Source organism: Bombina bombina, chromosome 3 (genome assembly GCF_027579735.1).
Source record: "Bombina bombina isolate aBomBom1 chromosome 3, aBomBom1.pri, whole genome shotgun sequence".
Lineage (NCBI taxonomy): Eukaryota > Metazoa > Chordata > Amphibia > Anura > Bombinatoridae > Bombina > Bombina bombina.
The window spans coordinates 1,137,007,130-1,137,020,284 of record NC_069501.1 but is presented as its reverse complement, the minus strand read 5'-3'; the positions used below and the strand labels follow the sequence as shown (position 1 = coordinate 1,137,020,284).

The 13,155-nt window shown below is 38.5% G+C and overlaps 1 protein-coding gene across 1 annotated transcript in view; it reads right to left on the bottom strand.

Moving 5' to 3' along the window:
* MICU2 (mitochondrial calcium uptake 2) overlaps window positions 1-13,155 on the bottom strand; it is an 811,360-nt gene that overhangs the window by 271,585 nt on the left and 526,620 nt on the right. Inside the window, exon 5 of the mRNA XM_053708516.1 lies at window positions 6,544-6,591. Within this exon, the coding sequence (XP_053564491.1) occupies window positions 6,544-6,591 (48 nt within the window). The remainder of the gene's footprint in view (window positions 1-6,543; window positions 6,592-13,155) is intronic.

Genomic DNA, 13,155 nt, shown 5'->3' with positions numbered 1-13,155 from the left:
GTCTTAGGGGCAGCAGCAGGTTTTCTGGCCTGTTTGCCCCTGTTCCAGGACTGGTTAGGTTTCCAGCCTTGTCTGTAGCGAGCAACAGCTCCTTCCTGTTTTGGTGCAGAGGAAGTTGATGCTGCTTCTGCTTTGAAATTACGAAAGGAACGAAAATTGGACTGTCTAGCCTTGGCTTTGGCCTTGTCCTGAGGCAGGGCATGACCTTTACCTCCTGTAATGTCATCAATAATCTCTTTCAAGCCGGGCCCGAATAAGGTCTGCCCTTTGAAAGGAATATTAAGCAATTTAGATTTAGACGTAACATCAGCTGACCAGGATTTTAGCCACAGAGCTCTGCGTGCCTGAATGGCGAATCCTGAATTTTTAGCCGCAAATTTAGTTAAATGTACTACGGCATCTGAAATAAATGAATTAGCTAACTTAAGGAATTTAAGTTTGTGTGTGATGTCATCTAGTGTGGATGATTGAAGTGTCTCTTCCAGAGACTCAAACCAAAATGCTGCTGCAGCCGTGACAGGCGCAATACATGCAAGAGGTTGCAATATAAACCCTTGTTGAACAAACATTTTCTTAAGGTAACCCTCTAATTTTTTATCCATTGGATCTGAAAAAGCACAGCTATCCTCCACTGGGATAGTGGTACGCTTAGCTAAAGTAGAAACTGCTCCCTCCACCTTAGGGACCATTTGCCATAAGTCCCGGTGTGGCGGCGTCTATTGGAAACATTGTTCTGAATATAGGAGGGGGTGAGAAAGGCACACCGGGGTCTATCCCACTCCTTAGTAAACAATGTCAGTAAGTCTCTTAGGTATAGGAAAAACGTCAGTACTCGTCGGTACCGCAAAATATTTATCCAACCTACACATTTTTTCTGGGATTGCAACTGTGTTACAATCATTCAGAGCCGCTAATACCTCCCCTAGTAACACACGGAGGTTCTCAAGCTTAAATTTAAAATTTGAAATGTCTGAGTCCAGTTTATTTGGATCAGAACCGTCACCCACAGAATGAAGCTCTCCGTCTTCACGTTCTGCAAACTGTGACGCAGTATCAGACATGGCCCTTGCATTATCAGCGCACTCTGTTCTCATCCCAGAGTGATCACGTTTACCTCTTAGTTCTGGTAGTTTAGCCAAAACTTCAGTCATAACAGTAGCCATATCTTGTAATGTGATTTGTAATGGCCGCCCAGATGCACTCGGCGCTACAATATCACGCACCTCCTGAGCGGGAGATGCAGGTACTGACACGTGAGGCGAGTTAGTTGGCATAACTCTCCCCTCGTTGTTTGGTGAAATATGTTCAATTTGTACAGATTGACTATTTTTAAAGTAGCATCAATACATTTAGTACATAAATTTCTATTGGGCTCCACTTTGGCATTAACACATATAGCACAGAGATATTCCTCTGAATCAGACATGTTTAACACACTAGCAAATAAACAGCAACTTGGAAATACTTTTCAAAGTAATTTACAAATAATATGAAAACGAACTGTGCCTTTAAGAAGCACAGAAAATATTATAACAGATAAAATAATTAAGTTATAGCATCAATCTTTGTCAGAATATACAGTTTTAGCAAAGGATTGTTCCCCTCAGCAAATGATAACTAACCCAGGCAGCAGAAAAAAATACACAAATAAACGTTTTTTATATCACAGTCAATACAATCAGCACAGCTCTGCTGTGAATGATTACTTCCCTCAAAAAAGACTCTTGAGATCCCTGAACTCTGTAGAGATGAACCGGATCATGCAGGAAGAAAATGAACCTCTGACTGAGTTTTTCTGATGCATAGTGAAAGCACCAAAATGGCCCCTCCCCCACACACATAACAGTGAGAGGGATCAGTGAACTGCTCTAATTTAAATCAAAACTATTGCCAAGTGGAAAAAAAGTGCCCAAAACATTTTTTCACCCAGTACCTCAGAGAAAAAAACCTTTTTACATGCCAGCAAAAAAACGTTTTACCTCAATAATTAATTGTCATTTAAAACCTATTGCAAGTCCCTGCAAAATAGGTTAAGTCTATGTATACAGTTTAAAAGCCAGAGAAGTACCATTTCCCAGAAAACTGAAGTGTAAAATATACATACATGACAGCCTGATATCAGCTACATCTACTGCATTCAAGGCTGAGTTTACATTATAACGGTATGGCAGGATTTTCTCATCAATTCCATGTCAGAAAATAATAAACTGCTACATACCTCTTTGCAGATTAATCTGCCTGCTGTCCCCTGATCTGAAGTTTACCTCTCCTCAGATGGCCGAGAAACAGCAATATGATCTTAACTACTCCGGCTAAAATCATAGAAAAACTCAGGTAGATTCTTCTTCAAATTCTACCAGAGAAGGAATAACACACTCCGGTGCTATTATAAAATAACAAACTTTTGATTGAAGATATAAAAACTAAATATATCACCATAGTCCTCTCACACATCCTATCTAGTCGTTGGGTGCAAGAGAATGACTGGGGGTGACGTAGAGGGGAGGAGCTATATAGCAACTCTGCTGGGTGAATCCTCTTGCACTTCCTGTAGGGGAGCAGTTAATATCCCACAAGTAATGATGACCCGTGGACTGATCACACTTAACAGAAGAAAGCTGTAATTTTGTTTCGTCTGTCAACAGCACATTCTCCCAAAAGGATTTTGGCTTCCTTAGGTAAGTTTTGGCAAACTCCAATCTGGCTTTTTTATGTTTCTGTGTCAGCAGTGGGGTCCTCCTGGGTCTCCTACCATAGTGTCCCTTTTCATTCAGATGGCAACCTATAGTGCAAGCTGACACATTTGTACCCTGTGCCTGAAGGTCAGCTTGAATTTGTCTGGAAGTTGATCAAGGTTCTTTATCCATCATTCGAACAATCCTTTGTTGCAATCTTTTTTCTCTTTTGTCCATGTCCAGGGAGAATAGCTACAGTGCCATGGGCTGTAAACTACTTGACTATGTTGCACACAGTGGACAAAGGAACATTAAGATCTCAGGAGATGGACTTGTAACCTTGAGATTGTCTATGCTTTGCCACAATTTTTTTTTCTCAAATCCTCAATGTATGATGTTCTTTCTCTTCTCCATGCTCAGTGTGGCACACAGAGAAATACAACAGAAAGGTTGAGTCAATTTTTCACCATTTAAACTGGTTGCCGATGTGATTTCTATATTGTCAGAACCCGTTAATTGATACAGTGATACAGGCGAGTTTAATTACAAATTACAGGAGCATCACAAACTTTTCAGAAGGTGCCAATAATTTTGTCCAGTCCATTTTTTGAGTTTTGCGTGGAATGTGTCCGATTTGGCTTTTTTTTCTCTCCACTTTTTTGTGTCATACCAAACAAACAAAAGAAATAAACATGAAAATGCCTAAACAATTGTAATTGCAACAATTTTATGGGCGAAGTGGTGCATTATATAACAGAGATGCAGGGGTGACAATAGTTTTGGCCAGACTGTATAAACTATCTGATAAAAATTATTAATATAAATATTAATTTTTAAAAATTATATAAGGGTTAAAAAATATATGGTATATGACAAGGTATTTAAAAATGGAAAGGGCTATAATGTACATATATGTGTCTTAAAATGTGTATGTGTGTGTGTGTGTATGTATGTATGTATGGATATATATACAGTGGGGCAAAAAAGTATTTAGTCAGCCACCAATTGTGCAAGTTCTCCCACTTAAGAAGATGAGAGAGGCCTGTCATTTTCATCATAGGTATACCTCAACTATGAGAGACAAAATGTTGAAACAAATCCAGACAATCACATTGTCCGATTTGGAAATAATTTATTTGCATATTATGGTGGAAAATAAGTATTTGGTCACCTACAAACAAGCAAGATTTCTGGCTCTCACAGACCTGTATCTTCTTCTTTAAGAGGCTCCTCTGTCCTTCACTCATTACCTGTATTAATGGCACCTGTTTGAACTTGTTATCAGTATAAAAGACACCTGTCCACAACCTCAAACAGTCACACTCCAAACTCCACTATGGTGCAGACCAAAGAGCTGTCGAAGGACACCAGAAACAAAATTGTAGACCTGCACCAGGCTGGGAAGACTGAATCTGCAATAGGCAAGCAGCTTGGTGTGAAGAAATCAACAGTGGGAGCAATAATTAGAAAATGGAAGACATATAAGACCACTGATAATCTCCCTCGATCTGGGGCTCCACGCAAGATCTCACCCCGTGGGGTCAAAATGATCACAAGAACGGTGAGCAAACATCCCAGAACCACACAAGGGGACCTAGTGAATGACCTGCAGAGAGCTGGGACCAACATAACAAAGGCTACCATCAGTAACACACTACGCCGCCCGGGACTCAGATCCTGCAGTGCCAGACGTGTCCCCCTGCTTAAGCCGGTACATGTCCGGGCCCATCTGAAGTATGCTAGAGAACATTTGGATGATCCAGAAGTGGATTGGGAGAATGTCATATGGTCAGATGAAACCAAAGTAGAACTGTTTGGTAGAAACACAACTTGCCGTGTTTGGAGGAGAGAGAATGCTGAGTTGGAACCAAAGAACACCATACCTACTGTGAAGCATGGGGGTGGCAACATCATGCTTTGGGGCTGTTTCTCTGCAAAGGGAACAGGACGACTGATCCGTGTACGTTAAAGAATGAATGGGGCCATGTATCGTGAGATTTTGAGTGCAAACCTCCTTCCATCAGCAAGGGCATTGAAGATGAAACATGGCTGGGTCTTTCAACATGACAATGATCCCAAACACACCACCCGGTCAATGAAGGAGTGGCTTCGTAAGAAGCATTTCAAGGTCCTGGAGTGGCCTAGCCAGTCTCCAGATCTCAACCCCATAGAAAACCTTTGGAGGGAGTTGAAAGTCTGTGTTGCCCAGCAACAGCCCCAAAACATCACTGCTCTAGAGGAGATCTGCATGCAGGAATGGGCCAACATACCAGCAACAGTGTGTGACAACCTTGTGAAGACTTACAGAAAACGTTTGACCTCTGTCATTGCCAACAAAGGATATATAACAAAGTATTGAGGTGAACTTTTGATATTGACCAAATACTTATTTTCCACGAGAGAGAGAGAGAGAGAGAGAGAGAAATAACTCATTGTGTAAACCATTTACAAATCTAAACAAGTCAGAAGAGTTTGTTGTGAGTTCTGACTTGTTTGGATTTGTAAATGGTTTACACAATGAGTTATTTTCTCTATATTTTGTATTTAGTGGAGGATTTTAAACTCACTTTTGGCCTCCCCGTAATTTTAATTGTGGTTATATATATATATATATATATATATATACACACACATACAGTGTATATATATATATATATATATATATATATATACACATATATATATATATACACACACCATTCAAGAAAGTATCTTAAAACTTGAAAAATAATTTTTATTTAATTTTAATATTGTTCTTCACATAGTAGAAAATATTCTTAGTATTTTTAAATATATATTCCTATATATATTTGTATAAATCTATACCTGTATATATTTATATAGATATATAGGTATATATATATGTTAAAAAAATAATCATATATATAGAAATATATATTTAAAAGTGAAAAGAAAATGGTCTTCTAAGCAAATAACATTGGAATGTAAAATATGCATAACTACCTTCAGATTTAGCGCTGTAGGTCTAATGCAGTGTTGGGTTAGCATGCGTTTGAAGTGTAATTTTTTTAAAGCACTTTCCATTGAAGTCTATGGGGAGGAGTTTGCATGGTCACAATAGCCAAAGTCCTAAAGTTAGCGTACATCAGATTTAACTTGTGCACAAACATTTATATAATACACTACATACACATGCACAGTATACCCACAATGCCCCAGCTCAAATAGGTGTATTATTAATGTGTTTTTACCCTTTATTAACAATTTCCACCCCATGCACAGCAAAGAAATAGGCATTTCATGGGTGTAACTTGTATAACAACGAGGACATTTTGCAGATATGTTATAATTTTCTAAACAATACACTCTAGCTTAGGGGAACATTTTAACACATAGAATGTTGACCACACTAAGATTCTCTGGTAAATCTTTACTATTTACTTGTAATATCAGATTGTGCACTATTCTTAACGCAGGGTCGCAATATGGATAGCAGACCTTGCTCTACAGATAGAGCATCATTTGTAATCTAGGCCAATATGTTAAATTAAATAAAAAACACTTTCTACTCAAGTTTTCAAAAAGTGCCAATGTTTTTTTGTGAAGTTTTACACTGTATATTTCATTACTGTTTTAAGTGTAGTTGGGAACATTTAGGCCATAAAGGATTTCATGCATGGTGTTTAAGTATGTGTGGAAAAAAAATAAAAAATACAGTATATAAAAGGTAATTCCTAAAAAAAATACATTCTTCATATTCTACGGATCTTGTCTGCACATAAATGGCAGAATATGTGAGCATCAATGTATCAATTAAGGAACCCTCTGGGAAATCTTATTCATAAAATGATAACTCCCTATTTTACAGTTAAAATGTATAAATATGAAAAAAAAAAAAAAAACTTACTTGTTAAAATTGTCAGCAGGAATAAATACTCGGTATAAGAGATCAATCCTGAAAGAAAATTTAAACAAAAAAAAAAGTGAACAAAGCAGCAGAATTCAGACAGTACAAATTACATTGTGTTAAGATTTAAGGAATTTCAGATAATTTTTTATTAGTGACACTAACGTTTATGTTACCATGTCACATTTACACAAATAATTGCAGGAGAAATCAGTTTCAAATATTTCACAGTGTCATCGCTAAGACTCAGACCGTGCAGACCAAGTGCATATGTTTGTAGCGCACTGAGAGTGAACTTGTTTAGCTCAGACCAGCATCTGCTTTATAACTTTACTCATTTAGCAAAAGTAACATTTATTTGTTTTCAATATGATGTCTGCACTAAATCTTTGGATTCAGTTTTTGTGCAATTTTTTTTTTCTTTACTTAAAATATCCATTGTTTATATGATCTGAAAATAAATTAAACTTACTTTGTCATATTTAGTACTCATCTAATATTACTAAAAAGGATCAAAGTATTTCATCTTTTTGCAGGCTTGGAAGGGTGGAGAGTAGACAATCTCATGGGGAATATGGAAACACGCAAAGCTGCCAGGTTACTAGATTGCACTGATAGGACAACTGGGACCCATGCCAAGAAGAGACTTTTGTCTTTTTTTTAAATAGAACATGTCCTTCATTCAAGGTGAAATTCTCTTTTCTTCACAAAGAACATTCCTGCACTAATCTTTGCAATGTGAACATCAATGAAAAAAGCCTATATGGGAACCCCCATACTGTGAGCTCAGCTTAAGTCCATCCTAAAACAAAGTTCTAATAACATATATATTTTTATAGGCAGGGATCAATTTTTAATAGAAGAACAAGTGTCCTTTTAAATCTGAAACACACTGCAAAGCCTCAAAGCCACTAGCTGGATTAATCATTCAGCTGAAGCTTATATTGTACAGCAGACATTTCATTGGCATGTTTAAAAACATTGCTTAGAAAAGAGTAAACATAACTTGCTTCTGTTTATATAAGAACAAATTAACAGATAAAGAAAACTCATCAGTTTCTAGCAAGAAAAACTGAAGATCTAATTATACACTGGATTTGAGATCTATATTGACAACTTTTAACTGCATAACACTTGCAGGCTCACCATAACTCTGCACAGGATGTTTCACACTGGTTTAATTGTAAAACTGCCTCATTAAGAAAGTGCACTTTCTTAAATCTGACATATGTTTGTAGGAAGCCATGAAAACGTCTCGAAAAGATATTGTTTTTACAATTTCAGTATTCTTCTTGACCTACTGGTTCTTTCTCACACAAACATTATATATATAGGTTTTCTGTGTGTTTTATATATATATATATATATATATATATATATATATTTATTAAGAAGGGGACATGATCTTTTATTTGTTTTGTTTAGTTAGTTTTGTTGTTACAACAAATGATAATAGTGTGTGGTGTGTGTGTCTGCGCTCTCACCCATCTCATCTCATGGGTGCAGGTCAGGTATAGTTATAAAATCTTCAAATTAATCCGCACTCTCTGGATTTCCAAAAGTATATCCACAGTACATATACTATTTATTATTTTGTATCAGATATTTCCTGTTGGTCGTCACTATATTTATATATATTTTTGGTTATACAGAGAGGTAAAGAAAATGTGACAGCTTCCCTTTGATGTGAGATCTACTGAAACGAGATGTCATCACTGAGCAATATGATGAAAGAATGTGTATTTGTTCAGGGGAGATTTAAAGTTAACATGTTGCTACTAAGGATTATTATGGTGACGTTCTGCTCATCCACTCTGAATGCACCTGAAGATTTTCTCTTCTCAAGCAATGCGGCTCCTGAGCAGAGCAGAACATGGCCGGTGATTGATGAGGTTGTGCGACTGCCACTACTGATTGGCTGACTTCCATGCCCTGCTCAGGTGCTGCACAGCCTGCGGCAACTAACCACTTTGCAGGGGTTAAACACATACGCCTAGATTTAGAGTTCTGCGGCCAAAGGGGTGCGTTAGCTACGCATGCTTTTTTCCCCCCGCACCTTTTAAACAACGCTGGTATTGAGAGTTCTCAGAAGGGCTGCGTTAGGCTCCAAAAAGGGAGCGTAGAGCATAATTTACCGCCACTGCAACTCTCAATACCAGCGGTGCTTACGGACGCAGCCAGCTTCAAAAACGTGCTCGTGCACGATTCCCCCATAGGAAACAATAGGGCAGCTTGAGCTGAAAAAAAACCTAACACCTGCAAAAAAGCAGCGTTCAGCTCCTAACGCAGCCCCATTGTTTCCTATGGTGAAACACTTCCTAAGTCTGCACCTAACACCCTAACATGTACCCTGAGTCTAAACACCCCTCACCTTACACTTATTAACCCATAATCTGCCGCCCCCGCTATCACTGACCTCTGCATATTTTTAACCCCTAATCTGCCGCTCCATACACCGCCGCAACCTACGTTATCCCTATGTACCCCTAATCTGCTGCCCCTAACACCGCCGACTACTATATTATATTTATTAACCCCTAATCTGCCGCCCCTAACGTCGCCGCCACCTACCTACAATTATTAACCCCTAATCTGCCGAACGGACCTCACTGCTACTATAATAAATGTATTAACCCCTAATCCGCCTCACTCCCGCCTCGCAAACCCTATAATAAATAGTATTAACCCCTAATCTGCCCTCCCTAACATCGCCGACACCTAACTTCAAGTATTAACCCCTAATCTGCCAACCGGACCTCACGGCTACTCTAATAAATGTATTAACCCCTAAAGCTAAGTCTAATCCTAACACTAACACCCCCCTAAGTTAAATATAATTTTATTCTAACGAAATAAAATAATTCTTATTAACCCCTTAGTGACCAGAGCACTTTTCCATTTTCTGTCCGTTTGGGACCAAGGCTATTTTTACATTTCTGCGGTGTTTGTGTTTAGCTGAAATTTTCCTCTTACTCATTTACTGTACCCACACATATTATATACCGTTTTTCTCGCCATTAAATGGACTTTCTAAAAATACCATTATTTTCATCATATCTTATCATTTACTATAAAATAATTTATAAAATATGAGGAAAAATGGAAAAAAACACACTTTTTCTAACTTTGAACCCCAAAATCTGTTACATATCTACAACCACCAAAAAACACCCATGCTAAATAGTTTCTAAATTTTGTCCTGAGTTTAGAAATACCCAATGTTTACATGTTCTTTGCTTTTTTTGTAACTTATAGGGCCATAAATACAAGTAGCACTTTGCTATTTTCAAACCATTTTTTTTCAAAATTAGTGCTAGTTACATTGGGACACTGATATCTTTCAGGAATACCTGAATATCCCTTGACATGTATATATTTTTTTTTAGAAGACATCCCAAAGTATTGATCTAGGCCCATTTTGGTATATTTCATGCCACCATTTCACCGCCAAATGCGATCAAATACAAAAAATCGTTCACTTTTTCACAAATTTTTTCACAAACTTTCAGTTTCTCACTGAAATTATTTACAAACTGCTTGTGCAATTATGGCATAAATGGTTGTAAATTCTTCTCTGGGATCCCCTTTGTTCAGAAATAGCAGACATATATGGCTTTGGCTTTGCTTTTTGGTAATTAGAAGGCCGCTAAATGCCACTGCCCACCACACGTGTATTATGCCCAGCAGTGAAGGGGTTAATTAGGAAGCATGTAAGGAGCTTTTTGGGGTATTTTTAGCTTTAGTGTAGTGTAGTAGACAACCCCAAGTATTGATCTAGGCCCATTTTGGTATATTTCATGCCACCATTTCACCGCCAAATGCGATCAAATTAAAAAAAATGTTACATTTTTCACAATTTTAGGTTTCTCACTGAAATCATTTACAAACAGCTTGTGCAATTATGGCACAAATGGTTGTAAATGCTTCTCTGGGATCCCCTTTGTTCAGAAATAGCAGACATATATGACTTTGGCGTTGCTTTTTGGTAATTAGAATGCTGCTAAATGGCGCTGCGCATCACACGTGTATTATGGCTAGCAGTGAAGGGGTTAATTAGGTAGCTTGTAGGGAGCTTGCAGGGTTAATTTTAGCTTTAGTGTAGAGATCAGCCTCCCACCTGAAACATCAGACCCCCTGATCCCTCCCAAACATCTCTCTTCCCTCCCCTACCCCACAAATGTCCCCGCCATCTTAAGTACTGGCAGAAACTCTGCCAGTACTAAAATAAAAGGAGAATTTTGGCTTTTTTGTGCTTTTTTTTTAAGCATATTTACATATGCTTATGTGTAGGATCCCCATTAGCCCCCAACCTCACTGATCCCCCACCAAACAGCTCTCTAACCCTCCCCCTCTGACTTAATGTGCGCCATCTTGGGTACTGGCAGCTGTCTGCCAGTACCCATTTTAGTGAAAAATATGCGGTTAAATATAAAAAAAATGCCCCTTTTCTGTAGTGTAGCTTCCCCCCCCCCCCAATACCAACCCCCCACCCCTTCCTGATCCCTTAGATGCTTTCAAAAAAATAAGTTAATTATATATTCAACTTGTACCTTTTTTCTGTAGTGTAGCGGTTCCCACCCGCTCCCGCCCCGTGCACGCGCCCGCCCGCCACCCCCGTGCACCCGTGCGCGCCCCCGGCGATACCGCAACCGATCCCGCCCCCCTCTCTCACTAAGAAGCCATCGATGGCCGCCCCCCCACCTCCCACTTCAGCTCCCACCCACCAACGAATGCGGCCATCGATGTCCGGTGCAGAGAGGGCCACAGAGTGGCTCTCTCTGCACCGGAGGGGTAAAAAATGTTATTGCAGGATGCCTCAATATCGAGGCATCCTGCAATAACCGGAAATCAGCTGGAAGTGATCAGGATCGCTTCCAGCTGCTTTCCAAACCGAGGACGTGCAGGGTACGTCCTTGGTCGTTAAGTGACTTTTTTAAGAGGACGTACCCTGCACGTCCTCGGTCATTAAGGGGTTAAATAAATTATTCCTATTTAAAGCTAAATACTTACCTGTAAAATAATCCCTAATATAGCTACAATATAAATAATAATTATATTGTAGCTATTTTAGGATTAATATTTATTTTACAGGCAACTTTGTATTTATTTTAACTAGGTACAATAGCTATTAAATAGTTATTTACTATTTAATAGCTACCTAGTTAAAATAATTACAAAATTACCTGTAAAATAAATCCTAACCTAAGTTGCAATTAAACCTAACACTACACTATCAATAAATTAATTAAATAAACTACCTACAATTATCTACAATTAAATCAACTAAAATAAATTACAAAAAAAAACAAACACTAAATAAAAAAAGATTACAAGAATTTGAAACTAATTACACCTACTCTAAGCCCCCTAAAAAAATAACAAAGCACCCCAAAATAAAAAAATGCCCTACCCTATTCTAAAATAAAAAATTAACAGCTCTTTTACCTTACCAGCCCTTAAAAGGGCCTTTTGCGGAGCATGCCCCAAAGAAAACAGCTCTTTTGCATTTAAATAAACATACAATACCCCCCAACATTACAACCCACCATCCACATACCCCTAATCTAACCCAAACCTCCCTTAAAAAAACCTAACACTAAGCGCCTGAAGATCTTCCTACCTTGTCTTCACCATGCCTGGGAATCACCGATCTGTCCAGAAGAGGGTCCGAAGTCTTCCTCCTATTCGGCAAAAAGAGGAGATCCGAACCGGCAAACATCTTCATCCAAGTGGCATCTTCTATCGTCTTCCATCCGGCACGAAGTGGGACCATCTTGAAGCAGCCGACGCGGATCCATCCTCTTCGAACAACGTCCTAAGTCCGAATGAAGGTTCCTTTAAATGACGTCATCCAAGATGGCGTCCCTCGAATTCCGATTGGCTGATAGGATTCTATCAGCCAATCGGAATTAAGGTAGGAAAAATCTGATTGGCTGATTGAATCAGCCAATCAGATTCAAGTTCAATCCGATTGGCTGATCCAAACAGCCAATCAGATTGAGCTCGCATTCTATTGGCTGTTCCGATCAGCAAATAGAATGCAAGCTCAATCTGATTGGCTGATTGGATCAGCCAATCCGATTGAACTTGAATTTGATTGGCTGATTTAATCAGCCAATCAGATTTTTCCTACCTTAATTCCGATTGGCTGATACCCGGCGTGGTGAAGACAAGGTAGGAAGATCTTCAGGGGCTTAGTGTTAGGTTTTTTTAAGGGGGGTTTGGGTTAGATTAGGGGTATGTGGGTGGTGAGTTGTAATGTTGGGGGGGGGGGGTATTGTATGTTTATTTAAATGCAAGAGAACTGTTTTCTTTGGGGTATGTCCCGCAAAAGGACCTTTTAAGGGCTGGTAAGGTAAAAGAGCTGTTAAATTTTTATTTTAGAATAGGGTAGGGCATTTTTTTTATTTTGGGGGGCTTTGTTATTTTTTTAGGGGGCTTAGAGTAGGTGTAATTAGTTTAAAATTCTTGTAATCTTTTTTTATTTTTTGTAATTTAGTGTTTTTTTTTGTAATTTAGTTTAGTTGATTTAATTGTAGATAATTGTAGGTAGTTTATTTAATTAATTTATTGATAGTGTAGTGTTAGGTTTAATTGTAACTTAGGTTAGGA